Below are 27,989 nucleotides of genomic sequence, written 5' to 3' on the forward strand. Positions count from 1 at the left end.
CCATTGGTTAGGCTCTCTGCCAGTCACAGCGTCTGTAGTCCCACCAGCCAACCAATTAAAGAAAGCCCCGCCCCCTCCAGCGCGAGTGCAAAGGATTGGCTGGCCTTCCTTGGATGCCCAGAAGCGTCTCTTATAGGAGGCGGAGCTTTCCTCACCTTGTCGCATCCGATTGGTTCGGAATCAAGCCACTCAACACAGCTGCGTTCTTGATTTGACAGGAACCGCCTCTTCTACGCCCTTTCCCGTTTACGTCACGCTAATGGGTTGCCAAAGGCAGAGTCCTTGCCGGCTCTTCTTTTGATTGGTTGAAGTGTCATTCAAGCGCCCGCCTTTTTTCCCATTCTGTCCAATTGGATCCTCTTTCCCGGCTTCCCGGTTTGAGATTGGCAGGCACTTTCCCGTTAGTCCCACCCATCCACGGAAGGCTTTGTCACCGCCCTTCCTCATTTGAGAGAAAGCCGTCTCTGAAGTCCCCTCGGTGATTGGCTGCGTGACGTATCCCTCTCCATTCTGATTGGTTCGCTTTCCCACCCTCTTGCGTCTCCTTTCCCGTTCCCTTTCCTGATTGGCTAAAGCCTTCTTCCTCCTTAACGCTTATTGGCTGAGCTTCGGCCAGGGAGGCCCGAAGGTGCGCGCGCACCTCGGTCTGCTTGCCTCTCCCTCTCCCTCAGTGTTGCTGCCGTTCAGGGCTGTGGGCTCCCTGCCCCCCTTTCTCTCCCCCTTCCCCACTCGAGCTCAGGCTTGGGCTTGGCTGCTAGGCCGCGTCCCCCCTTTGGGGGGGAGGGGGGCCTGTGCTGCCATGGAAACCGGGTCCGGGGACCCCCCCACGCCGCCCCCGAGGCACAACGCCCCCCGCTCGGGTCTCCACGCCCTGAAGGGGGTGCTCCAGCCCCCCGTGGCCTTAGAAGACTCTGGGGTCACCATGCCAACCCATGCAGTCACTATGGAAACCGTGGAAGCCACCCTGAAGACCAACGCGACCTCCCCTCCGGCTACAGAGGTCTCATTGACCACCATGACTGCGGAGATGTCTCTGGTGGGCAATGATAAAGGAAAGGAGGCCTCTACATCTGTGGATGGGACTTCGGTGGGAGAAGATGTGGTCAACTTGGTGGACAACTCTATAACTGTCAATGGGACGTCAGGGGTGTCCCATGACGTTGGGACGGTGTCGCCGCCACCACCTCTGAATGCGGTGAAAGCCCTCCCAATTCCACCAGCGTCACCCACCGTGGTTGTGGTGGCCCCGAGTCCTTTGACGCCGCCGGAAAAGACTTCTCCCACATCTCCCAAAGGTTTGGCGCTTCACGATGCCTCAGCACCCCCGCTGCCCCCCCAGGACATGGGTTCCCAGTCTAGCCTGGGCACGGTGGCCTCCAAGGCCCCCCCAGCTCCCGACACCTTGAGCTACTTGGATTCTGTCAGCCTTATGTCGGGCACCTTGGAGTCATTGACGGGACCCGGGTTCCTCGATGATGCTAGCTCCCTGGGTTCGGATTCCGAGATCAATGGATTGGCGTATCGTAAGACTGACAAATACGGCTTCTTAGGGGGCAGCCAATTTTCCGTCACGCTGTAAGTATAGGCAGTCTGTAAGTATTGGCACTATGAATGTTATAAGGCTCATCTGTACTGACCATTTAATGTAGTTCAAGCCACAGCTTAATAATAATAATAATAATAAACTTTATTTATACCCTGCCACCATCTCCCCAATGGTGACTCGGGCAGCTTACATGAGGCCAAGCCCTATGGAACATTACAATTTAATAAAACCAGAATACAAAAAATCAACACAGTAACGTAAATAAAACATGAGAATACAATAATATAAGATAATACAATGAGAAATCATTCCCAATCACAATGACAATGAGCGTGCCGCATGTACAAGATAAAATGCTAAACACTCAGGTTGAGATAGGAGTGGAACAGATTATTTGTGAAGAAAAAGCTCATAAAAACGGGGTCGAAGAGATAGCCTTCAGGCACGTTGTGGGAACTGTACTATAGGAACAAACATTGAGGGGGAGCAACTAAAGGGGATGTATGGTTACTCTCCAAAAGCGCAACGGAAAAGCCAGGTTTTAAGATCCTTCTTAAGTGGTTTCATAGGAAATCCTGGAACCAGTTTAAACATTAAACAAACCACAGAGCGCTGGTTCACATTAAGGGCTTTCTTTTTCACATGTTAGTGCAGTGGTTCTTAATCTGTGGACTGTGGACCACCAGTGGGCCGCGAGGATGAAAATATGGTCCGTGAGCCCCCTACCTCTTTATTTATTTAGATTATATCCTCTCCTTTCTCACCGCCTGTCCCTCTTTCCCTGACGCTGACCATGGCATATGTTCTGTATCAGAAACTAGAGCTGATGTGGTCTATCCAATGCAGTTTTCTGAATCAGCATTCCAAACTGAATCTAAAGTTGATTCGTAACCCTGTTGGTATTAATGTTGGAGAGTGGTCCCTGATCGAAGTGGTTCCTGGTCGAAGTGGTCCCTTGTCAAGTGCTCCCTGGTCAAAAAAAAGATTGCCCCTGTTTAGTGGAAGTCTTTGTCTGGCTATCTGCACTAGTTTCACTTGTCTTTAGATTGGGCCATAGTTCACTGATTCAGTTTATTAAGGGAAATGTGTACAAATTTAGTATCTGCCAAACTTAGGATGCTGAACTAGACTGAATGGAAAACAAGTGTTAGATGTTAAGAATGATAGCTTTACACTAAAAAGGAAGGAGGAATAATACATTGTTCTCTCAGGAGATCATAAGCAACAATTCCTGGTCTGAAAGGATACAGTTTAAGAGATAAGCCTCTGAGGATGATGCCTAAACGTGAACATACAGTGGTCCATCCTTTCCCAGTCTATCACCCCACCCCCAAATGGGTGAAAATACTACATCTCCCATTATCCACCAGCAAAGCCAGTTGTTATATCAACTGGAGATAGCAGCCCTGCATTGCTGGTTTTGATGAGCTAAAGTTTATTTATTTATTTATTTACTACATCTATACCCCACCCTCTCTCACCCCAAAGGGGACTCAGAGCGGCTTACAAGTTGTATGTACATACAATGCATTATATTATTAGCATAGCAGAATATTAGCATTATATATTACTATATTGTACTATTCCACTATACAGTAATATTATTAGTAATATTACATGTAATATATAATTAATATTATTATATTCATGAAGTTCTCCCAAAATGGTTAATTCCCTGGTAGGCTACTCCATACCTCTTCTCATCTTTTTCTGGATGAGAGTTAGTGCCCTCTAGAGAAAAAGGTCACCTACTCCTTCCAGCACCCTAGCCTAGACTGGACTGTTGCCTACCAGTGAGATGGTGGCCCATTCTTGACATGTGTTTTAGCCTTCTGTTCAGATCAAAATAGTTCAAGAAGATGTCATTCCAAATGGGAGGGACTGAAAGGATCTGGCTATAACTGAGATACTTTGTAATGCTCTGGAAACTGCTTTTTTGATTCTTTGGGGGGAAAGTCAATGTCCTGAATGTTTGGGGACAATCCCCAATTGATTTGTGTTTTCCTGAGCTGTAGCACTTCAGGTCAGTTCTATTACTCTGAGTGATTCATTTCTCTTGTCTAAATATGACTCGGAACTCATTGCTGTCTTTTTTTCCATAACTGTATTTCCTCTTCTTACAGTAGATGTTGCCCTCAATGGCCTGAACTCTGAACAATTTATTTAGATGTCCAGTTTTGTTGGAAGGCAACTGGGTGCACTTCTGAATTACTCATTGTGACTGGATGTCTATATTTCTTGCATGCTGACCTATGTCCCAAACATGTCTTGCTGTGGGTGGGGCGATGGATTGTGCTGTAACTATAGTAGCATGAACCCAAACAATTTTTTTTGGGATTGAACTCTTCAAGAACTCTTAATTTGTGCTAGTAGTCCAGTTGACATTGCTTCTGAATGGTCTCTGTTAACAACACATTAATGGTAGGATGGGGCAAGGAGAGAAAAACGAAATAAACAAATGACTGTATATACATCAGTAGCTGATAACCTGGACAAACAAAGGAAGTAGCCACAAGCTGAAGTTTCCCTTCAGTATTATTACGGTTAAGAGGGAGATGAGCTAACAAATTGCCCAAGGTCATAGTCTCCCTTGAAGATGAGATGCAGGGATAGATGTGATGCTCACATGGCTGAGCCTTTCTGCTCTTAGTTGACTTTAGGCTCTTGATAAAGTATATGTGGAGGGCCAATAGTATTTCAGATGTTATTGGACTTTCACTCCGATCAACCCAAGCCACCATGGCCTGTTGTCAGGGATGATGTGAATTGTAATCCAGTAACATCTACCAGGGTTACAAGTTCTATATACCTTAATGCACAGTTTGGGGTTTAGTTGTTGAAGAAGCACTGTGCAAGGAATCTCTTTGGCATATGTTTACACTCAAAACATGGCCTCTGTTTTCTTATTTTGAAAGCACCACTCCCTCCCCATTCCTATCCCTTATCCTATGAGCACCTTTCAAAGCTTCCAAGAATTTTAAAGCAGTTTTCAATCCTGGTGGAGAAAGAATAGATATGAGGCTGCTACAAGAATAAATTTATCCAGAGTCTTTTCAGTGATTAGTGTGTGAGAGCGCACACACATATATTATTGTTCAAGAAGAACTTTTGAAGACTTCCAGCTATCTTACACTTCTGTGTCAGTAATGTCAGATCCATAGCTTGGGAAATATGGCAGCTAGGAAATTTTGGGAGTAGTTGTCCCCCACCCCACCCCCAATTCAGCTTTTTCAAGCCTTGGTCACAGTACCCTGGATTGCTATCCATCCTTGTTCTTGAAAGCTTGGGGATTTAGAAACTTAGCTTGCCAGACCTAGAACTGCGTAAGAAGATGCATGACCTTGAGATACACATTTAAATACCATATTATAACTTGTTCCATTTCTCTTAGTTTCCTAAGTGACAACGGTAAGATGGAAGAAGGGTGAGGGTCATCTTTTAATTTACTAAGCCCTAAGAGCTTAATCTGTTTTCAAAGGGTGGAGACTGGGGAACTACATTTTGTTTCCTTGACTTCTTGGGTTATGTAAACAGTGTGTATTTGTGAATTTAAAAATTGGCTAAGCTGGCATCACAGTGTGCAGTTGCCTTCTAACAATGTGTTCAAACGTCATGTCTGAATCTGGGCTTTCTTTAGAAAGAGGAAGGAGACTGCTGATCTCATGGTTTGATGAGGAAGACCTCATTGGATGCCAGCACTCTTTCCCCAACATGCCTCATAATAATTGAGAATGTAGGAACTACTCTTTTGGTTAAGACAAGAGGCCTGTGTAGTCTTGCCCTTTGTCTTCAGCTGCCAGGCAAGTGCCTCAGGGAAGCCTGAAGGCAAGGCACATGGAAGAAGTTATTGTTTCTAACCAACAATTGCAAGTGGAAGAACCTTCCTTTTCAGCAGGAAGAGGATAAAGGGGGTCTGTTGTGTTATATATCGGTTAAGAACTGTAGCGCTAGCATGGTGTAGTGATTTGAGAGTTGGACTAAAATTCTGGGGGAACCAGATTCAAATCTCTGCTCAGCCATGAAACCCACTGGGTGATTTTGGGCAAATCACATTCTCATCTTCAAAGGAAGACAGACAGAAAAACCCTCTGAACAAATCTTGGTGAGAACACCCAGTGATAAATTCACTTTAGGGTTGCCATAATTTGAAGCGACACTTTAATAATCTGGATTTATTTGGATTGCAATTCCTCAGCCAGCATGGCCATGTTGGCCGGCATATTTTGGGAGGGGCAATCCAAATGTGTAACATTTGAGAGCTGTAAAATAACCACTGGCCAATTTACCGGTAGTTAGTTATTTTCATGTATCTCTCATTTTTTCTGGCATGCTATCTAAGGCAACTTACAAGTTAAAACAACGTTCAGATTCAGCCTTTAGGAGCTTGCCTGATTATCCATTATTACAGACCTTTATTAAATGAAAAGGTGCTTAGTAGACAAAATCATGCTAGACTTTTCAGAAAGAAATGTTTAGTATAGCGGTTAAATATGAAAATGAATGTTTACATGTTTGTAGAAACTAGTGACTAATATAGAACATGTTTTAGTTGCTACGTAGATGAGTGCAAATTTTTGATGGTTTTGTAGTCTGCTGACTGGGAAGTTTGTTCCTCTGCAGAATAATGGATAGTAATGGAGTGTGTTTGTGTAAAGGATTAGGGTCTGTTTTGGTTTTGCTTCAGCTGGTCCCTTTGTGGGGGTTGGAGCTTTGTTTCCTGGGAGGGACGGAGTGAACCAATTGTATGAAGGTTCCTCTTCTTGGATGTGGATTAGCTGCTGTTCCCTCTGGACCATCTGTAGTGCCTTCTGTTGTCCTTCAGCAGCCTTTGAAGCTGGAACCCTCCAAGGAAAGCCAGTTATTGAGGAGGCAATAGCTGGGGGGATAGATCTGCATCTATTAGAAGCCAGATTGCAGGAGGTGGGGTAGGTCTCAAATGGACCAAAGTGAATTCAACTGCAAAGGATGTTGAAGGTCTGGTCTTTGCCCCATCCCAAGGAAAAGCCTTCAGATCTGAAAAAAAGAAGACCTTTCCTTGGAGTCGGGCAAAGACCAGATCCTCAACATCCTTTGCAGTTGAATTCACTTTGGTCCATTTGAGACAGTCATGGATTGAAATAGAGAAGTTAGGATTCTTCTGGGTTATTAGGGGAGAATATAACAGCACGGATTCATTATTATATGCTTTTATTTCCATCTCCATCTTAAATCTTAACTCTTAACTCCATTTGAAAATAAAATTTAATTTACTACAACTGGTCCACAAGCCATTTGTGTTCTGCCTTCATTTTGCTTCATAATCAGGTGACTCACAGGCCACAGGATTCAACCAGCCTATTTCTATAGACTATTCCATGAGCTCCTATTTCTATAGACTATTCCAGTAGCTCATTTGCATCAAGCATTGAGTATGGATTGATGGTTAGATGAGCACATGGCTGTCTCACTTGATGGTGATCACAAGGTTCTCACAAATGGTTGCAAGAATAAAATGAAACTTGATGATGGTTCGAAATCATAGAAAGAAGGGCATGTATTATTAGAAGCTAGAAGGGCTTCTAGAACAATTAATGTGTCAGTAAAAACAAGTGCCTAAAGGCTTTCTATTGGAAAATACATGACACAAAAGGAACAAGTGATTGAGCGAGTAAATGAAAACTACACTGGTGGCTGAGTTTCCAATGTTACAATGTTTTTATTATGGTCAACTATAATATAGTGGGTGTTCAGTCACCTGAGCTCAATCACATGGAGTGGAACTGGAGCAAACAATGAAGAAGTAAAAAATGACTTATTTCCTCTGCTGGAGAGGCAGTGAAGTGGCTTTTCTTTTTGTCTCTTCCTCCTCTATAAACTGGATAGAAATGCTCCTGGGTGAAAGTTGTGGAAGCTTAATGAAGCTGGTTTTTCAGCAAGGCTGATGTTGCCACTTCTAATGTGGGAATATTGGCCAAGTCCAGAGCTCCTTCCTTAATGCTGCCTCATTATCCGGAAGTGAACAGAGGCTGTTTCATGTGGTTTCTCTATTTACAGGTTCTAACTAAACTGAATAGTGTTGGGGGTCCAGGCTTGCTTACTGTTGAAAAGAAGTCAGACACACCCACACACACAAATACTCATTGATGGCTTTGTCTTCAAAGTGTGGCTGTGAAAATAAAGTCCTCTTCCCCTTTTCTCCCAACCAACCCATTTCTTCCCTGCCTTTTCTTTCTATCAACCCCACCACTTCCTGTTTGGCACACAGCCCTTCCTGTTTCTCGCTGAGTTCTGTTAAAAGGAGCTCTGCCCAGCTCCTTCCATGTGATTGCCTTCCTCAAGTCTCCTTGACTGAAACTAGTATGTCCCTGTGCCTGAAGCACTTGAAATTTGATGCCTCGCCTTTCTTTTCCTCATACAGTGGGCTTTTGGTGTTCACTGCAATTTGGTTCCAGGAACCCCGTGTAAATACGAAAAATCCAAGGAAACTCAAGTCCCATTATTCTATAATTGTGCAGTAAAATATTACTCCTTATATAAAATGGGATGTCGAGATTTGCTTTATGGGTTTTTAAAAACTATTTTTCAACCATGCATGGTTGCATCTCTGGATATGGAGGACTGACTGTATGTGAATTTATCTTCTAATGTCAAGATTAAAGAGTTTTCATGTCACTCTACACATTCCCTCATCGGGAAAGAAAATTCAGGCAAAACTTATTGTCGATATTACAGTTAACTGTCATGGGGGAGCTTTTAGCTAAATAATTTTATATTTGTTGTTATATTGTATTTTAATTGTATCAAATTTAAACTGGCAAGAACTTTATGCCAATTGTTTTATCTAGTACTTTTATAATGTTTTATACTGTTGTCCTTTTATACTGTCTTATATTGTTGCTTTTTTATATTGTTTTATATTATTTCCTTTTAGATACTGTTTTCTGTGTGTAAATGTGAATGACCTTTGTTGTGGGCATTAATAAACAGAAACAATGACACCATTCCCTCATCAGAAGGCTAACTAATCCTTAATCAGAACTAGAGTGGAATTTTTCTTAGTTTCAATTATAGTAGCCCACTTCAGTGTTTTGGTTTTGTTTTTGTTTTTTACTGTATTTGCCTGAGAAAGTTGAAGTCATTGTAAGTCTTGCTTATTTGCTCATATATATATTTCATGAGCTTGGAAGCAGGAAGGGATAATGAAAAACCACCAATCTATCATTTGAGAGACCTGTCAGGAACATGATCTCAAATGACACTGCAAGGAAACCACTTTGGCCCTTTTCATCCCATCATCTTCATGAAGGCTACAAGGCCAAAGTCTAATCCAGGGATTTTCCATGCGAGGCAACTGAATCCATGTGTATGTGAACAAACAGAGAAGTGGCACTAAAAATTGTGTCAGCTGCTTTCTTCTTGATGAATTTGCATGGGTGTATATTCAGGTTGGGGTTGTTATTTGCTATCAAGTCAACTTTTTCTCATGGAGCCTGTGAATGAATGACTTCTAAGATCCGCAGGCATCCACTTCTCTGCTCAGCTCTCACAAACACAGATCTGTAGGGTCCTGTAGTACAGGTTTCCTTCTTTTTCTACTGCCTTTCACTTTGCCAATCATTATAGTCTTTTCCAGTGAGTCACATTGTCTCAATATGTCCGAAGTATAACAGCTTTACTCATTTTAGTTCCAGTGAGAACTCAGGCCTGATTTGCTCTAGAATCCATTCTTTGGTCTTTATAATAGTCCATAGTATCAGTTCAACTTAGTTTGGAGATAGCTTAGTATGTGCCATCTCAGTGTAACATGCAGAAAGTACTGGATGAAAGGACACTTTTAGGATCTATGAAGCTAGAGAATGAAATAATTCAACCTCATCACAACACCTTCTCTGATCAAAAGAGCAAAGCACTTTCTACTACCTGCTTCTAAATGTGCCTGTATCAAGAATGGGCTTATAGTTGTACCCCTCAGAAATGTTAAATGCCAGAGGAAAGGGTCAGGCCTTGGTGTATTGCACAGTTATTCCTCTAAATAACAGAAATGGCAGGTAATTTGTTCAAAATAATTTCTACAGAATGGTCACATTTATGAGTAAATGAAACTTTATTTATAGCCTGCTCTATCTCCTTGAAGGGACTCATGGCAGCTCACAACAAAATATACAATGGCAAACATTCAATGTCAACAGTAATACATAAACAAATCAAGAACAACTCAGTAAATTATTTATTTATTTATTTATTTATTTACTGCATTTGTTGACCGCCGTTCTCAGCCCTAGGGCGACTCACGGCGGTTTACAACATATAAAAACAGTTTACAACAAGGGCATATCAAAACAACAATATAAACATAACAATCAACAATACAAATTACACTAAATCATCCGCGCCGTCTCATCTTAGAATCATAAACCAATCTCGTTGTCCATATTCCGTTCCAGTCGGCATTGCTAATTGTTGTGGCACTGCTAATTGTTGTGGCACTTAGTCAAACGCCTTCTCAAATAACCATGTTTTTAGTCTTTTCCGGAATGTCATGAGGGAGGGCGCCTGTCTGATGTCTGCAGGGAGGGTATTCCACAGCCGGGGGGCCACCACCGAGAAGGCCCTATCCCTCGTCCCCACCAGGCGTGCCTGTGAGGCAGGCGGGATCGAGAGAAGGGCCTCCCCAGACGATCTCAAGGTCCTCGTGGGCTCATAGGCCGAGATGCGGTCAGACAGGTATTTTGGGCCGGAACTGTTTAGGGCTTTGTAGGCCAACACCAGCACCTTGAATTGGGCCCGGTAGCAGATCGGCAGCCAGTGGAGCTGGAACAACAAGGGCGTTGTGTGCTCCCTGCGTCCCGCTCCTGTTAGTAACAAGGCTGCCGCGCGCTGGACTAGCTGAAGCTTCCGGGCCGTTTTCAAGGGCAGCCCCACATAGAGAGCGTTGCAGTAGTCAAGGCGGGATGTGACCAGAGCGTGTACTACCGTGGCCAAGTCAGACTTCCCGAGGTACGGGCGCAGCTGGCGCACGAGCCTGAGCTGTGCAAATGCTCCCCTGGTCACCGCTGAAACCTGGGGGTCCAGGCTCAAGGATGAATCCAGGATCACACCCAAGCTGCGAACCTGCACCTTCAAGGGGAGTGCGACCCCATTCAGCACAGGCTGTAACCCTATACCCTGTTCGGCCTTGCGAGTACCTCTGTCTTGTCTGGATTTAATTTCAATTTGTTCGCCCTCATCCAGACCATTACAGCGGCCAGGCACCGGTTCAGGACCTCGACAGCCTCCTTAGTAGCAGGTGGGAAGGAGTGACAGAGTTGGACATCATCTGCGTACAGATGACACCGCACCCCGAAACTCCGGATGATCTCACCCAGCGGCTTCATGTAGATGTTAAACAGCATGGGGGACAGTATAGAGCCCTGTGGAACAAATCAAGAACAACTCAGTAAATTATAAACCAATATAAACAAACAAGACATAAAATGAGTCCACATAATTACTAACATATTAAATCCTTAAAACATCATTTAAAATCTCTAAAATTAAGCTAAAATTGTTGAGGGGGAGATGGAAAACAACAGGTTAGATCCAGGCAGAGCTCATTATGTATGTCCTCTCCTGTTTTTCTTGTTACAGGGAAAGCGCCATCCCTGTGGACGTGGCCAGGCAGAGAGAACTGAAATGGCTGGACATGTTTTCCCACTGGGATAAATGGCTGTCACGCAGATTCCAGAAGGTGAGCAGAGATAAGTCCTAGCATCTGGAAGGAAGGACCCTATTTGTTTTTATTTGCTGGTCATTTGCGCATGTTTATTTCATTTATTTATCACTTTTTCATTTTATTTCAGGTAAAATTGCGCTGCCGGAAGGGAATTCCTTCATCCCTCCGGGCCAAAGCGTGGCAACTTCTCTCCAACAGCAAGGAACTTCTGGATCAAAATCCAGGGAAATTTGAGGTATTTCTGAGTGCTGTTTTGGTGCTGCTATATAGTGGGACATGATTTTGGTCTCTTAAGCAGAGAAAAAGCTGGCTCAATTTATTTATTTTTCCCACTTTTCAAGAACCAAATCTGTACATAAAGGGCACAGTTAGCATCAAAACAGATAAGAAAATCACAGTAAATAATGTTAACTCATAGAAAGCCATTAGGATCTTTCCCACAGGTTTAAGAATTATTATTTTGGACTGCAGCTCTGCTGGTAATGTTGGGAGTTACAGCCTAAAGAGTAGTTATTTTTGTGCTCAATGTATAGAGAAATAGATCGTAGTTGTCACAGTGAGGGGTGGCAGCGAGCATGTAGAAAAGGATGAGATTCTGCATGTCTCTTTTGCCTGCATGTTTCTCTCTCCTGGAATCCTTTCCACAGGTGGAGTTATTGAGTGAAAGCAAAAGTCCAGCTATAGCATCCCTTGGTGCTCCCTCCCAACACTTCCTGCTTTTCAAATTCACAAAATCATTTTTCTGTCTTTCTTCCTAGGAATTGGAGCGACAGTCTGGAGATCCCAAGTGGCTTGATGTGATTGAGAAGGACCTACACAGGCAGTTCCCATTCCATGAGATGTTTGCAGCTCGGGGAGGCCATGGGTGAGGAGAGGCATTTGGTAGAATAGCTAGAAGCCATCCTGTCTAGGGTCATAAAGTCCCTGTGCTCTTCTTATTTTTTTTTTTTAAACTTTTTGAAAGCACACTCCCTCTTAGAAACCTTCTTAAATATACTAGGATGATTCTTCCTGTTGTTGCTTCTTACTTGTCTCCAAAGCTCTTATCTCCAGTCATTTTACCGCCTTCCTTTCCTTGCACCCCCTCACTTCCAGTTCAAGGTTAATAAGGTTTGCAGTTAAGTCAGACACTTGGGGATACTACTTCTCTCCATGCTTTACAAAGTGTATTGTGGCCTGTGACTTGGAAAACCCTGAGCTTAGACTGTTTCCTATGCCCTCTGATCTATGAAATAAAAAATAAAGGTTTTCCCTTCACATTAAGTCTAGTTGTGTCAGACTCTGGGGAGCGGTGCTCATCTCCATTTCTAAGCTGAAGAACCGGTGTTGTCCGCGGACACCATGACTGCATGGAGCGTCATTACCTTCCTGCCAGAGTGGTACCTATTGATCTAGTCACATTTGCATGTTTTCGAACTGCTAGGTTGGCAGAAGCCGGGGCTAACAGCAGGAGCTCACACTGCTCCCCAGATTCTAATCACTGACCTTTCAGTCAGCAACTTCAGCAGCTCAGCAGTTTAAGCTGCTGCGCCACTGGGGGCTCCCTATAAAGTACTTTAATGAAATAGAGTGTATAACTATTCTGTCAGCTGACCTTAGTCCTGAATTGATGTGCCCTAGATTTACATCTCCAATCCTTTCCAAATCCAGCAATCCCAGTTTGGGGCAATACTTTCTTGAGGCAGAGGAAGAACTCTCATTTCCCAGACTTATGCCTCTTCTCCATCACAGGCAGCAAGACCTTTACCGTATCCTGAAAGCCTACACCATCTACCGGCCGGAAGAAGGTTATTGCCAAGCCCAGGCTCCCGTGGCTGCAGTTTTGCTGATGCATATGCCTGCAGAGGTGAGGAGCTGTGCTGTCATGTTGGAGAACAATGGGGAAGGTGGCAGACTGCTGGAGAACCCGAATTCTCTCACAGAGATGTGGGATGAAGTGGGTGTGTTTTGGAAAGAGCCATGTTTTCTGACTGGCCTGCATTGACACAGAACTTGAGCAGGCTGCAATGTGAGACACGTTGTAAATCTAGAAAACCTGGAGACTTGGTGGTGCCAAGAAGTGACTCACACCAGACTTGGCTGGTGGCCCCCTCCTGTTTTGAATTTCTGTGTCTTGGAGTATTTCTGTGGGATGCTGGGAGACTGGCTCCTTCATCTGCTGCTCCCATATTTCTATATCATATATATATATGCGTAATGTTGAAATATGGGCAATAATAATAACCATCATCATCATCATCATCATCTTTATTTGTACCCTGCCACCGTCTCTCCAAAGGGATTTGGGGTGGCTCATAGAAACATTTCAAGTGCCACATGCAGACAACAATACATAAGTATAGATGCAATGACATAAGTATAACCAACAGCGCATAAAAATCTCAGTAATCTATATAAATAAAAATGTAATGTCCGTTTGTGTGATTAACAGAACTCAAAAACTATTGGACAAATTGGCACCAAATTTGGCCACAAAACATCTACTAACCCAAGGAGTGACCATCACTAAAAAAAAAATGGTTTTGTCATCTGGGAATTGTAGTTGCTGGGATTTATAGTTAACCTACAATCAAAGAGCATTCTGAGCTCCACCAACAATGGAATTGAAACAAACTTGGCACACTGAACTCCCAATGACCAACAGAAAACACTAGAAGGGTTTGGTGGGCATTGACCTTGAGTTTGGGAGTTGTAGTTCACCTGCATCCAGAGAGCACTGTGGACTCAAACAATGATGGATCTGGACCAAACTTGGCAAGAATATTCCATATGTCCAAATATGAATACAGATGGAGTTTGGGGGAAATAGACCTTGACATTTAGGAGTTGTAGTTACTGGATTTATAGTTCACCTACAATCAAAGAGCATTCTGAACCACACCAACGAGAGAATTGGGCCAAACTTCCCACAGAGTACTCCCATGACCAACAGAAATGCTGCCTTAAGGCCATCCAGTCCAACTCCTTCACCAGGGCAAGAAAACATAATCAAATTTCTCCTGACAAAGAGCCATCCAGCCATAGATATAGATAGATATATATTATTCACACACAGAGAGAGATATAGTATCATAGATTTGAAAGGGACCCCTAAAGAAGGACAGTGATATGTTGCATGTTCCAGAGTAGGCAAACCACATAAACAATGACAAAGAAGCAACAAGAAATACTGTTTACCCACAAGCATAAATAAATTACATATATTAGAAACCAACACTTTCCCATTACTTTATTTTCCAGATCACCAGGCTGGGCCACAGCAACACGTGGCAGGAGACAGCTAGTACAATTATAAAAATTAAAAATTACAATACAGGTTGTGCACCCAAATCCAGACATCCAGAATGCTCTAATCTCTGAAATCCTTTTGCTGCTAAGCGCCTTCTAACTTTGAGGCAGCACCTGCAGCTCTCCCATACCTTTCTTTGCAAGGCAAAAGTAGGCAGCTGGCAGGATCTATACAATGCATATCATTTTTTTCAGATACGTGTTTCAGGTTGTTTTACCCTCAACCTCTCAAATCCTCAATCTCTCTCCAACCTCCGGTCTCATACAAAAAAAAAAGTGTGAATGAATCTGGCGTAAGGCTAGAGATAGAAACAAAGAGCTGTGAAATGGCAGGAGCTGTGGATTTGTGCCAGGGACTGTGCATTCCAGCCCTTTCATAAATATTTCAAAATCCTTAGTACTTCAGGTCCTATGGATTTCATATAAAGGATAGTCAGCTTATATAAAGAGACCAGAAAGGTTCCATAGTCCTGTGGTCTTATCTTGGCCCTCAGAATTGCCTTTCTCTTTATGCAGTATCATAAAGAAAAGATGGCAGCCAGGAGAGAAGAGGTTTTAGCTTTGGGAGTGAAAGCTGACCCTCCTGAATTGAGGACCAGTTGACTGTATGGGAGTGGGAAGCAGGCCAGGACCCTTGGAAGGTGTGCCCAGCCCATGGAGGGCTACCCAGTGTACTGAGAACTTCTTGGTCTCTCTCCACAGCAAGCTTTCTGGTGCCTGGTGCAAATCTGTGAGAAATACCTCCCTGGCTATTACAGTGCCGGACTGGTAAGTATGGCTGGCGAGAAGAAGTCATAAATGTTTCTGCTGGGGTTACTCACAGGGAAAGTTTTCTGTACAGTTCAAAAGTTTTTTTTATGGGTGGATGGCGTTCTGCACCACTATAAGAGTGACTGTACATTTTGTGTTGTTGCATCACATGGCTTGTTTTGCAAAGAAAGAGGCCTCCCACAAGCCAGAAATCCCCAGAGAAAGGGTGGAGGACCAGAGTCCAGGAACATGGAGAAGCCGAGTCATGAATAAAGAGAAAAGGGCTTTCCTAGCTTTCATTTTTCTCATGGCTTGGCTCATCTGAATTACCTTCTAGAGTTTATTTTCTAACCTCTTTTACTTCCCCTTTTTTCTACTCTACCTGAAGCTTAACGTCTGTGACTTTGAGACATAATGCACTTGCACTCAATAAGCGGGCCCATTTGTGTCTAGGACTGTGACTTTCAGGAGAATGATGCTGGGTAGATAATAGATTCACCAGCCAGATCGTTCTGCTGCTGATGGGCTAATACAAATTCAGCCACTTGATTTTTTTTACTACAATTCTAGAAATTTAGGAACAGGAGGTAAATCTTTTGTGGGTAGCAGAATTCCTATTCTGTGGGAGAACCATCCTAATTTTGCCCTTTTCTTTGTAGCTACATCCATTATTGACAGGTAAAATTTCCTACTTTGATATTGGAAAAACACCTCTGGCTTTCAGCCCTGTATGCAGCTGTTCAGAATCACAGAACACAATACCAATTACCCATATATACTTGAGTATAAGCTGAGGCACCTAATTTTACTAAAAAAAAAAACTGGAAAAATGTATTGGCTCAAGTATAAACTGAGGGTGGGAAATCCAGCACTAAGGGGTAGATTTCAAAATTAAAATACATACGAGTAAAATTACATTAATTGAGGCATCAGTAGGTTAATTTTTTAAATATTGACATAAAACTGTAATTTAAGATAAGACTGTCCAACTCTGAGTAAACCATTATTCTAACTTTCTTCAATGTAAACATGCTTATGTATCCTTCCCATAATAATAAAGAGAGTAAAATAATAAATGTAATAAATAATAATAATAATAGAGTAAAATAATGGAAATGTAATAATAACAGTAATAATCAAGTAAAATAATAAATGTAATAATAACAATAGAGTAAAATAATGGAAATGTAATAATAATAATAATAATAATAATAGAGTAAAATAATAAATGTAATAATAAGAATAGAATAAAATAATAGAAATGTAATAATAACAATAATAAATAGAGTAGAATGATAAAGGTAATAATAGTAGTAATGATAGAGTAAAATAATAACTAACTTTGACTCGAGTATAAGCCGAGGGGGGCTTTTCCAGCCTAAAAAAGGGCATTAAAAACTTCTCTTATTACTCGGGTATATACGGTAATCACAAAGCCATTATCTAAAATATAAGGCAAGCTTCCCAGGTCAAGGAAGCTGCAACTTCAGATGTATAGTTTCTGTCTCCCCACTCATTTCTTATGCCACTCACAGAGGCTACAAACAGCATCTAGCAGTGGACTCTGTTTGCACTGGAGAAAGAAAGGATTAGACTGGCTGCTAATTGCATAGCCCCATGATCACCCCCAATCCCCATGGCTTTCTTCATCTTGTGCAGGAAGCAATCCAGCTAGATGGGGAGATCTTCTTTGCTCTGCTTCGACGGGCATCCCCTATTGCCTACCGACACCTGAAGAGATACAAAATCGATCCCATTTTGTATATGACAGAGTGGTTCATGTGCATCTTTTCCCGGACTTTACCCTGGTGCTCCGTGTTGCGTGTGTGGGACATGTTCTTCTGTGAAGGTGAGGGTCATTTTTTGGCTATTCACTTAGCTGCTTGCCTTCTTTACATTGAGCCAATTGGGATCAGTGGCATTCCACTGTTTTTTTGTTTTTGTTTTTGTTTGTGGTTTAATTTCTGTACCCACAGAACCTTCCCATGTTAATTTCCCATTTCTCAGTCCTTCTCTTTGTGGTCATTTATGGCACCTGGGCTCTTCCCACCTATTTGCCAATTCATCCTTGTGTCTTCTCTCTAGGGGTGAAAATAATCTTCCGGGTGGGCCTGGTGCTGCTCCGGAACACGCTGGGCTCCGTGGATAAGCTCCGCTCATGTCAGGGCATGTACGAGACCATGGAGAAGCTACGGAATCTGCCTGTCCAGACCATGCAAGAGGACTTCCTGGTTCATGAGGTAGGAATTTGTTTTTTCTTTCTTTAAAATATTGAGATCGCCATGGCCTAAGGTATACATTGTGGGTGACTCACTGGACAAAAATAACAATTTTAATCTAATGTAAAACAATACAAATAAAATTAAAGCAGAGAACAAGACATCTAAATCTGACAAAACTTGGAAATCTGCATTGTTATTGTGCAAATATGATATCTATGATGCGAAAAAGGGAGGTAGGACAATACTAAAGATGAATAGAAAGTGTCAGCAATCATAAGAAATATCAAATTGGAATAAGAGACTTTTTCTTCTTGCAACAATTCATATTTCAGTCTTAGCCAAAACTATTCATGGTAGATAATCCAGTATCTTCAATCAGATGTTGCTGACATGTTCCTGAATTTTTAGTGGCGGCCACAAGGAGTAGAAATCTGTGAGTGTATGTGTGCTTTTAAGGGAAAGCTTTGAATTCTTCAATGTTTTACCTTATTGCTATTAGTAAATGTACTAGTATATTAGCACACTTACCAGATTTGTGTTCTGCACTCTGCATCCATATTCTTTCAGATACCCATTAAATTCTGAAGCCAGGTAATTGAGTGAAGGGAATCTAATGACTTACTGAAGAGCACTCATACACACACATGATTACAGTATGTAACAAAATTTCTTGGTAACGGGTGCCAAAAAGAATGGGTAACTATTTAAAAAGTCCATGTTCTTCCTCAATTTTTTGTGTGTGGCAAGAATAGCAGCACACAACATGTTGGATGGAATGCTGTGGCTTTTTCCATCCTTGCTTTTAATTTAATTTTTAAAGAAACCAAAGTAGACTTAGGTGGGCTTCAGATTGCGATGGAGAATGTGCACATATGGGTGGGATGCTGCTTGAATCTGTGCCTGTTCTTGATTTTCAGTTTTAAATTTCTGTCTCTCTCACACACAATGGAGATGGGGCTGCTTTTTTCACTCCAGAAGGTGTGTCCTGAATTGGTATTGCCCTGGTTGATTAAGAAAACAACACCCAAGACAAAACCAAAAAACCCACAAAAGGTTAGAGAATGAGGAACTCTGTACAGCATGTAGTTTCAGGCTGAGGTTATATGAGGAAGGGCTCCCGGTACACACAAGAAGTGGTGGTGTGGATGCTTGGCTATGGATGCCGTGTGACTGTCCTTCTCAACTCTGCTCCTGTTCCCCATTTTGATCAGGTGATTAATCTCCCAGTGACGGAAGCCTTGATAGAGCGAGAGAATGCCACCCAGTTGAAGAAATGGCGGGAGAACCGGGGTGAGCTCCAGTACAAGCCTTCCCGCCGTCTCCATGGCTCCCGGGCAATCCATGAGGAGAGGCACCGCATGAACCCCCCTTTGTCCGCTAGTGCCAGCCTCTTAAGCCTCACTGGCCTCAAGCAAAGGGTTTCTCTCAGCAGCACGAGTGGGCCCTCTTTCTCTCCAGCGCACTCTGTGGCCGGCTTGGCAGTGTCCGCAGCTCCAACCCCAGCGCCTCCTGCGGCCCAGAGCCAGGTGGTGGTATCGGAAGGCCTCCATCCCGCCTTGCCCTCCCCGACTGGGAACAACACGCCCTTGGGAGGCCCCAAGAAGTCAGGGAGTGGCAGCAGCAGCAGCAAGGAGGGGAAGCGGAAAGAGAAGGAACGCGAGAAGCAGGAGAAGCTGGAAAAGGAGCGGCAAAAGCAAGAGAGGGAGCGCGAGAGGAAACTGCAGAAGGAACGCGAGAAGCAGGAGAAGGAGAAGGAAAAGAAGCAGCAGAAAGAACGAGCCAAAGAGGAAGCCAAGCTGAAGAAAGAGAGGAAGTTGTCCCTGAAGAAAAAAGAACCCAAGCCTGCCTCCCTGCCACCCCCAGAAGAGGGGAAAGATGGGGAGAACTCCGGGGCATCAGTGCTGCAAGACACATACTTTTGAATAGGGCTGGGGGAGAGGGGACTGCCTCCTGTCACCTAAGGACCAAGATGGCAGCTGCTCCCAGAGACGTATGGTGGTGGTGGGGGGGCAAAGGGCAGGCAGTGGTGTGCCAAGAGCTGCTTTGCACTGAAGCACCCACCTTAGGGCTGCAATAGGTAGGAGGATAATTTACCTAGTGCACATATTTCCACCTCCCTTTGTGTGCCTGAGGTGGATACGGCCCTCCCTCCCCTCTCCCCTTTAAGGAACCGGGCCAAAACAAAATGGCTGCTGTTATCTGGCTGTCCCAGTGCAGAATTTGCCAAACCCGACAGGTGCAGCAGCACAGCCCTTCCACTTCCCCAAAGCTTGGAGTCTTAACCAAGGAGCTAATTGTATTATTAATAATAACTCCAACATGGGGGTCATCTCAAGTATTGTATAGAATAATCTCTCCTGACAAATATTTAACTACTCCAGGCTAGATACACCAGCTCTTCCCGGAAGATTAGTTTTCAGAGCAAAGGATGGTCTTTCCTCCCCTCTGCTCTGAGAAGTTAACAAATTATTCTATTGTGGGTTGGATTCACCTTTGTAATGCCACTGTGTTTTAATCCCCAGTGTCATCCCAAATTCGACAGTCTCCCAAAAGGCTTATAAAGTAAATCCCATTGAAGCCTCCTTGTATACAAAGATGCAGGAGACTTCTCCCAGCATTGAGGAACAGTGCACTTTATGCAGCTTTCAGAGGCAGGAAGTGTGTCCATGTGGGGATTGGGAGACAGCGGCTGACTCTAATACCCACAGACTCAGCCATACAGTTGTTACTATGCAAATGTTTCTTTAGATGTGGTCAGGGAAAAGAAACCCACTCTACTGGTGCCTAGAAAGCATCTCAAGATTGGTGAGCAAAAGAGGAGAAATAAGACTGGAGCAGTGGGTTTGGAGCCTCCCTCCTGTTGCTGGCAAACCATTGAGAGAGGCTTCTGTTCCTATTAAGGAAACCGATCTCTTCCCCTGCCCGACAGTATCGCCATTTGGCACAAACATTCCTGAGTGGAAAGGCAGGAGGTCATCTTTCTTCTGTTGCTTGCAGAAAAGAGACAGCCATATTTCTTGGGAGTGCCTGTCACCAAGAAGAAGGCAGTGATAAAACTGTTTCTGCCAAAGCCCCCTGTATCATAAGAATCAATTTAGAAATGTTTGCCCGTTGTTGTTAGTATGCATCTAGTCCTCCTTCTGTCCTTACCCGTCCCTTATGGGATATTGAGGGTACATCTCCATTACAAATTTAAACCAGTTGAGAAATCACTTTGAAAAAAATTTCATGTGCTCAATCTGAGAATTCCTGGGATTTGTTTTGGGAAAGATGCTGAGAATGGCTCCTGAATTTTGGAGTCCCAGGCATTCTTTACAGAATTTTCAGAGCTTCTTGAGCCATGACCGTCGAAACTGGTTGAGCAAATGGTTTCAGTTTGTTAATATAGAACTACATTCCTAAATGGTGCATGCTTCATCCCCTTGCTCCCCATTGGAAAGGAAACTGGTCCTTTTTAAAATAACTGGAATGTATCTGCGCTTCTTTTTCTCCGTGGTACGCTGTGCGGCCGCAAAAGGAGTCCCTTTCCCCCTTTTTTATATTATCACACACTGGTATCAGCTTGTTCGGCCTTTGTGGGAGGACAGAATGGCTTCCTTCCCACATGGTTTAGGAACTCAATGGTACCAGCAGATTAGCTGGGGCTGTGGATCTAAAGTAGGAATCCTATGCATGAAAAAATATCTTAGAAAGCTGCAACTGGGAGACTGAGCTGTTTTGAGATCAAGTTGGGCTAGGGCTACAAATCTGGACTAACCGTATGTTGGTAACTCTTCCTCTTTGCCCTTCAGCTTTCACCTTCTGCGGGCTCAGTTTCTCTCTCTTGGGTCACATTTCCTGCTGTTGTGAATGAAGCAGTTTCAGAATTTGGCTTCCCACAGCACACCTGCCCCAAATGGTGGCTTTTTCCTAAGTCCTCAGTCCCATTCATGATCTAGCAAAAAAGATCAAGTAGCCCATCCTCATCTCTGTACATAACTGTTCTCTATAACACATATATTATATATATGTTTCAGTATTGTAATTATGTATACAGATACTTGGGATTTTTTTTTTGACCTTGTGCTTTTATTTAATGGGACAGACACTGGAAATTAGGAATTCATTTTCTCCCCATGCCTTTTATTATTATTTTTTAGGGTTTTTTTTTTACCACCACTCCTAATCAGGAAGAGCAGAAAATTAGAAGTTTACAGCTGGTATATTCTTGCTGTCCTACTTGTTAATTTTTTTTTTTGTCGTTTGTGCCTCATTCTCATTGGATTCCCTGTTTCCTGAATTGCTTTGTTTAAAAATGTTAACAAAACAAAATGAAAGCAACTGTCTTTATTCATCAAGGATGGGTTGGGCTCTCATGGTAGGATCTGTGTGTCCAGATCAATGAAAAGGGGAACAGAAGAAGCTGGTCAACAGTGAGTGGGGAAGGAACACTTTATCCACAGGTTAGGATAAAGCTTTGAACGAACCTTTGCCCAACCTGATGTCCTCCAGATACATTGGGCTGCCAAGTCTTGTCAGCCCTAGCCAATAGGGCTAGCACATTTGGAGAAGGGCACCAGGATGGGAATGGCTGCTGAAACATTGGCTCTGAGTTGTTGGGAGAAGGCTGTTGAATAATTCTCGCCAATTGATCTGGCATATTGCTTCATTCTTATGTTTATTTTGTCACAGATGCCGATCTGCAAGTTTATGGTGTTAGTTTATCCTGCAAGTTAGGTTAGCACAAGAGAGGCCTTGGCTACTGAGAGACCAAAAAAATTGACCTGAACTTTGCTCTCAGACACACAACCCAACCACACATTCATGGTTTAACAGTTGATCACCTTACACATTCCCTGTTGATTTCTGTTTAACTTTTAATTGGCTTGCATTAGTCTTCTGTTTAGTGACCACAGGTACTGCTAAAAGCAACATAAACACAGCAAGCCTTGATCTCCCAGTTTGGAAACTGCAGACCTTCAGAAGCTAGACTACAACTCATATCAACTTTGTCAGTAGTAAGGAGTAATGGGAGCTGTGGTCTTAGAACACCAGGAGAGCTATAATTCAGTACTGCCTGCCAGGTATTTATTTATTTATTTGCGTTATTTATATCCTGCCTTTCTTTATCCCAAGATGGACTCAAGGTGGCTTACAATTGCACCTCCACGGTGACTTAAAACATACAACATCAGTTAAAACATAAGTTAAAAATTAAAACATAATAAGCACAATAAAAATACATTTCAGTCAACTACGTCATCCAGAGTCGCAGTCTAAAGGCCAATCCGTAGTCAAATTGCACATATTTCATATTAACATTCCTGCACTGCTCTATTTTTCAAAAGCCTGCTCTCAGAGCCAGGCTTTGACTCTCGTTCTAAACACTAGAAGGGAGGGGGCTGCCCTGATATCACTAGGGAGGGAGTTCCACAACAGAGGGGCCACCACTGAGAAGCCCCTGTCTCGTCCCCACCAACCGTGCTTGCGAAGAAGGTATTCAGTTTTGTTATTGGATGTCCACAACTTGCTCTTAGCTAGTGGCATTGAGAGATTGACTATAATAAAGTGGTGTGTTCTGGAAATACATGTACAAAGGTGAGAAGCAGGCCTTTTAAAATTGGGTTGCCTATATTTTAAGCCATAAGGTGAGCTTTTAATAATACACTTAATTCATATTCTGCTTTATCTTCCCGGAAGGATTCAGAGTGGATTACAATACACATGAGACAAAACATTCAATGCTTTTTTACACACACAGTGAACAACGACATAAACACAAACAAAGGTAAAGGGTTTCTCCTTTTTCCGTCTCTGGCATCTGGAGGCGATGTTCAGCTCTGGCCATGGGGAGGTGCTGTTGTTCCATTTTTCCATGCTGAGGAGCCTGTTGTCCATGGACATATCTGATTGTGTTGCTGACATGTTTGTATATCTGTATGGGGCGCCATTTTATCTTCCCACCATGGTGGTATCTATTCATCTACTCGCATTGCATGCTTTCGAACTGTTAGGTCAGCAGGAGCTAGGTCTGACAGTTGAAAGCTCACCCCGACTCGCAGCTTTGAACTGCTGACCTTCCGGTCAGCAGCTTTCCTGTAGCTGGTGGTTTAACCCGCTGTGCTACCACAGCCTCTTTTGGTGAGGGTGACAGCCTGCTTCTTCGTTGATTTTGTTGTTCTCACAATTCCCTTGATTTCCGTTTCTGGATATTCACCATGTACACTTAAAACCTTATCAGATGCAGTCTTCTTTGCATCTTCTGCCTGTTTCTTCATGCTGCCGGAACGGAGTCCCACGGAGCCTATGACATGATACAGGCCAACTTCTGGCGAGACTCCATGAAACTGAGCCCAGAGTGGCTTTGGAGGAGTTGGGTAACACCCAGCTCCCCATTGAAGAAGTTGAGGAGGAAGCAGGAAGATGAAGAAGATGAGGAAGCAGGAAAGGATGGGAAGCAACATGGGATGGAAGGTCATCCCAGAAGACGGAGAGGTGGTAAGGGAACAAAGGAGGGTAGTTCCCTCTGCATTCTCCCTCTTTCTCCCTGCCCATCTGATGAGGTCATTAGTGATTCCTAACTATATGTTGTAGGTAGTGTAGTTCCCAGTAATGTTAACTCACTTTGCCAATGCAACATGGAAGCAGAAGTTGTGATTGACCGGAGTGGGATGACTGCACAACAGGCCTTGGGGACATTGGCCAATGCAACATGGAAGCAACTCATTTTGCCAATGCAACATGGAAGCTGAAGTTGTGATTGACCAGAGTGGGATGACTGCACAACAGGCCCATGTGCCTCTGATGCAGCCACAGCAAGCATCCCCCAAAATATTTTGCAGCAAGAAACTGATCTTTTTCAACTAAATATGACTGGTGCAGACACACACATACACAAAAATACATCTCAAGCTTTCTTCAAAATACAAATTTATTATTTTGTATCACTTTACGTAGCCTAGTTCTCTGTGTGCCACTCTCCACAAACTTCATATGTATTTTAGCTTGTTAATTCCTCTACCCGAAATCTATCAAGCTCTCTCCCTCCAGAGCTTCTGGAACCCATTCCAGATGCTGCTCTCTTCTCTTCTCCTCTTGCCAGATGTCTCTCACCTTCACAATATCCTTCCCAAATTCCTGATGGAGTTGAGCAAAATCCATGTTGTGCGGTACCATTTCCAGTTTTGGTACTGAAGGAGGTAGATGAAGGTCCATTTGGCGTTTTGGGTTTCCCTCTAATTTGGGCTGTTGCTGACTCTTCAGCCTGCGGTACTGACTCTCCAGGTCATCAACCAAGGCTCGGAGGTACCCAAACCCTGCAGCACTAATAGCTCTCACCCAACCTTCCATTGTCTCTTGGTTCACTGCTGCCATCTTATAGGAGCGACTACCAGGTAATCCATTTGGATAGGAAATTACAAAGGTGTATGGTTCAGACGCGGATTCCTGGAGTTCCACAGTGCAGCCTTCTAGGACAATAAGCTGAGGAGGGCCACGGTCTCCATGTCGCTCTCGGCAGAAGAGAAGGTTGCCCCAGAGTTCACACCAACACTGGTGGTAGGAGGCACTGCGAATGCTCTTCTTATACAGAAGACCCTGGCGTTCTGGGACATGTCCGAAGGGGAAAGAGTGAATGGTGGCGGACATACGGAGCTTCATGTTGGATGAATCCTAAAACAAGGAAATAGAAAATAGGGTAAGAAAAACAAGGCAAAACAACCATGGACTAGGTCTCTGATGTTTATGGATAATCTCCAGATGATAAAGGTGCAAATTTTCCCATTTATTTGGAGGTGAGGTCAGGTCCAGGTAAGAAAAATTTGAACTCAATGTCAACTAGGAGCAACTTGCTACAACTTAAAAACTTTTTGATTTGTTACTTTGGGTCTGTGCAATGAGGCAGCAATAGGAATCCTTAGTATGCCAACCAAATTCGATATGGTTGTTGAGACAGTTTTAACTAGTGGATTTTAACGTCGAGATATGTGATTTTAATGCTTTTGTATGTGTATGGTCTAATATGTTTTGACATTGAATATTTGCAGTTTCTATGTTGTGCTCCGTCCTGAGTCCCCTTCAGGGTGAGAAGGGCGGAATATAAATGCTTTAAATAAATAAATAAATATTGTGTCAGGAGCAACTTGAGAAACTGCAAGTCACTTCTGGTGTGAGAATACTGGCCGTCTTCAACGACGTTCCATAGGGAATGCCCGGATGTTTGATGTTTTACCACCCTTGTGGGTGGCTTTTTTCATGTCCCTGCATGGGGAGCTGGAGTTGACAGAGGGAGCTCATCTGCGCTCTCCCCAGATTTGAACCGCTGACCTGTCAGTCAGCAGTAACGTCAGCACAAGGGTTTAACCCAGTGTCCCTCTAGGGGCTCAGATTTTTTGCTGCAACTTGCAGAGTCTGTCTTGAAAGGTCTATGTATTTGCTTAGCTTTCTCCTTCTCTTCCAATTGTGACTCATTCACAATCTAGCTAGAGGCAACTATACCAAAATAAATGTGGTTTACCATCCTAAGTAAATGGGGCGAAATAGTCCCCTCATTCCATCTTGATTTAAAAACAGCCCATCAAGATAGAATTTCTCAGTTTCCAAACAGCAAAATATATGAGAGTTTGAATGACAAGCTGCAAGCAATGATTTTTTTTTTTGTGCCAGGAGCAACTTGAGAAACTGCAAGTCGCTTCTGCTGTGAGAGAATTGGCCATCTGCAAGGACGTTGCCCAGGGGACGCCCGGATATTTTGATGTTTTACCATCCTTGTGGGAGGCTTCTCTCATGCCCCTGCGTGGGGAGCTGGAGCTGACAGAGGGAGCTCATCCATGCTCTCCCCAGAGTCAAACATCCGACCTGTCAGTCTTCCGTCCTGCTGGCACAAGGGTTTAACCCACTGTGCCACCAGGGGCTCATGATGGGTTGGTAAAGGTAGGTAATGGTTTTCCCCTGACATTAAGTCCAGTCATATCTAACTCTGAGGGTTGGTGCTCATCTCCATTTCTAAGCTGAAGAGGCAGCGTTGTCCGTAGACACCTCCAAGGTCATGTGGCTGGCTTCCCTGCACGGAGCGCCCTTAATACTTAATGTATATTGTTGTAGGTTTTTTCAGGTCAATAAGCAATATACATTACTCCTCAAACATGGAGTAATGTATATTGCTTATTGACCCAGATACAGTCAGGATTCATAGGGGCCATCCGTGGATCAGGTTTTGCCCTGGAAACCTCGGCCTGGGATGATGCTGAACTGCCAACCCTACTATGGACTAGAATTGGGAAAAAAATGGAAGGATCAAAAAAGGAAGTAGAAATCGGTACAGAAAAAAGTGAAAGAATACAGCATGGCGATGGGATGGAAGAAAAATAGGGCAGAGGTAAAAGATGACAATAGCAGAAATGTGTGAAGCGAGAGCAAAATTAAAATTTATGAGGGTGGGAGAAAGCAGGAGAAGAGGAACAATGTTAGATACAGCTCATCCATTTGAAAGTGGAATTTTAAAAACCAAGCAAAAATACTTGAACAAAATAGAAGAACAAATAAATGGAAATAAAGTTGTGGAATGAGCAAACTAATAGTGACATGCAGGCATAAACAGACAAGGGTCTTGAAAATAAACTTTTAAATAAGTTGTAGAATTAAAAGAAGGGTGATGTTTAGGAAGATTAGTGTTTGAAACCAGGAGAGATGAATGAGAAGAATGTGTGGATAATGGGTGGAAGAGTTCGAGAATGAAAACATGGAAAATTTGATCTCAAAATATAAAGTTGAGAGACAGAGATGTAAGAAATAAATTCCTTTTTTAGTTGACGTAAGTTGATGAGAGCAGGGTCCCTGGCAAATTCTGAGCCAGTTTTTGAGGATTTTTGAGACATTGAATGCCCCTTACCTTTGAAAGTCAGCTCTTCCCCTTAAGACTTTCCTTCAGGTCACTCCACTTCCTTCATTGCTCCACAAGAATAGTTTCCCAGGTGAAGAGGAGGGGCTTGCATTTACCTGCATTTACCTGCCATCCAGGTAGTGTTAGAAGTCACTTGATCCCGTGTTCCAGGAAGGCTGGAGGGTAAAGCAATCACACAGTTTGATGACAGCGTCTTGACTGTTTCTCTCATGTTGCTCTCCAAAAGCAGGAAGAACAAGCAGCTCTAGAGAAGAGGAAGTAAAAAAAAACAAACCCCTAAATGTGTACTGGAATATTTTTTCAAGCAAAGTTTTCTTTGGTCCTAAAGAACCCTATTTCAAGAAGTGAATGAAACTGTTGTTAAGAACAAATTGTTGTGGGAAATGTAGAGCAAAAGAAGCTTAATTTGAGTTGATACTGGACTCTATAAAGCAGCATTTTTCAATCTGGGGTTCACAAGGGGGGGTCAGAGGGGTCGCCAAAGACCATCAGAAAACACAGTATTTGTTGTTGGTCATGGGGGTTCTGTGTGCCGAGTTTGATTCAATTCCATTGTTGGTGGAGTTCATAATTCTCTTTGATTGTAGGTGAACTATAAATCCCAGCAACTAC

The 27,989-nt window shown here is 43.2% G+C and overlaps 2 protein-coding genes across 2 annotated transcripts; one reads left to right on the forward strand and one right to left on the reverse strand.

Moving 5' to 3' along the window:
* Positions 1 to 628: 628 nt before the first annotated feature.
* Positions 629 to 21,813, forward strand: TBC1D10B (TBC1 domain family member 10B). The gene is made up of 9 exons (XM_067469831.1): positions 629 to 1,575; positions 11,153 to 11,252; positions 11,365 to 11,472; positions 11,996 to 12,102; positions 12,969 to 13,083; positions 15,228 to 15,293; positions 16,935 to 17,124; positions 17,361 to 17,515; positions 18,709 to 21,813. Exons 1-9 carry the CDS (start codon positions 800 to 802, stop codon positions 19,417 to 19,419), a joined length of 2,328 nt encoding a protein of 775 aa, XP_067325932.1. The 5' UTR covers positions 629 to 799; the 3' UTR covers positions 19,420 to 21,813.
* Positions 21,814 to 24,388: 2,575 nt separating this feature from the next.
* On the reverse strand, positions 24,389 to 27,620 carry LOC132779358 (sesquipedalian-1-like). The gene is made up of 2 exons (XM_060783049.2): positions 27,366 to 27,620; positions 24,389 to 25,147 (listed from the first exon to the last, which is right to left on the reverse strand). Exon 2 carries the CDS (start codon positions 25,133 to 25,135, stop codon positions 24,494 to 24,496), a length of 642 nt encoding a protein of 213 aa, XP_060639032.1. The 5' UTR covers positions 25,136 to 25,147; positions 27,366 to 27,620; the 3' UTR covers positions 24,389 to 24,493.
* Between the last annotated feature and the right edge of the window lie 369 nt (positions 27,621 to 27,989).

This window comes from Anolis sagrei, chromosome 6 (genome assembly GCF_037176765.1).
Source record: "Anolis sagrei isolate rAnoSag1 chromosome 6, rAnoSag1.mat, whole genome shotgun sequence".
Taxonomy (NCBI): domain Eukaryota; kingdom Metazoa; phylum Chordata; class Lepidosauria; order Squamata; family Dactyloidae; genus Anolis; species Anolis sagrei.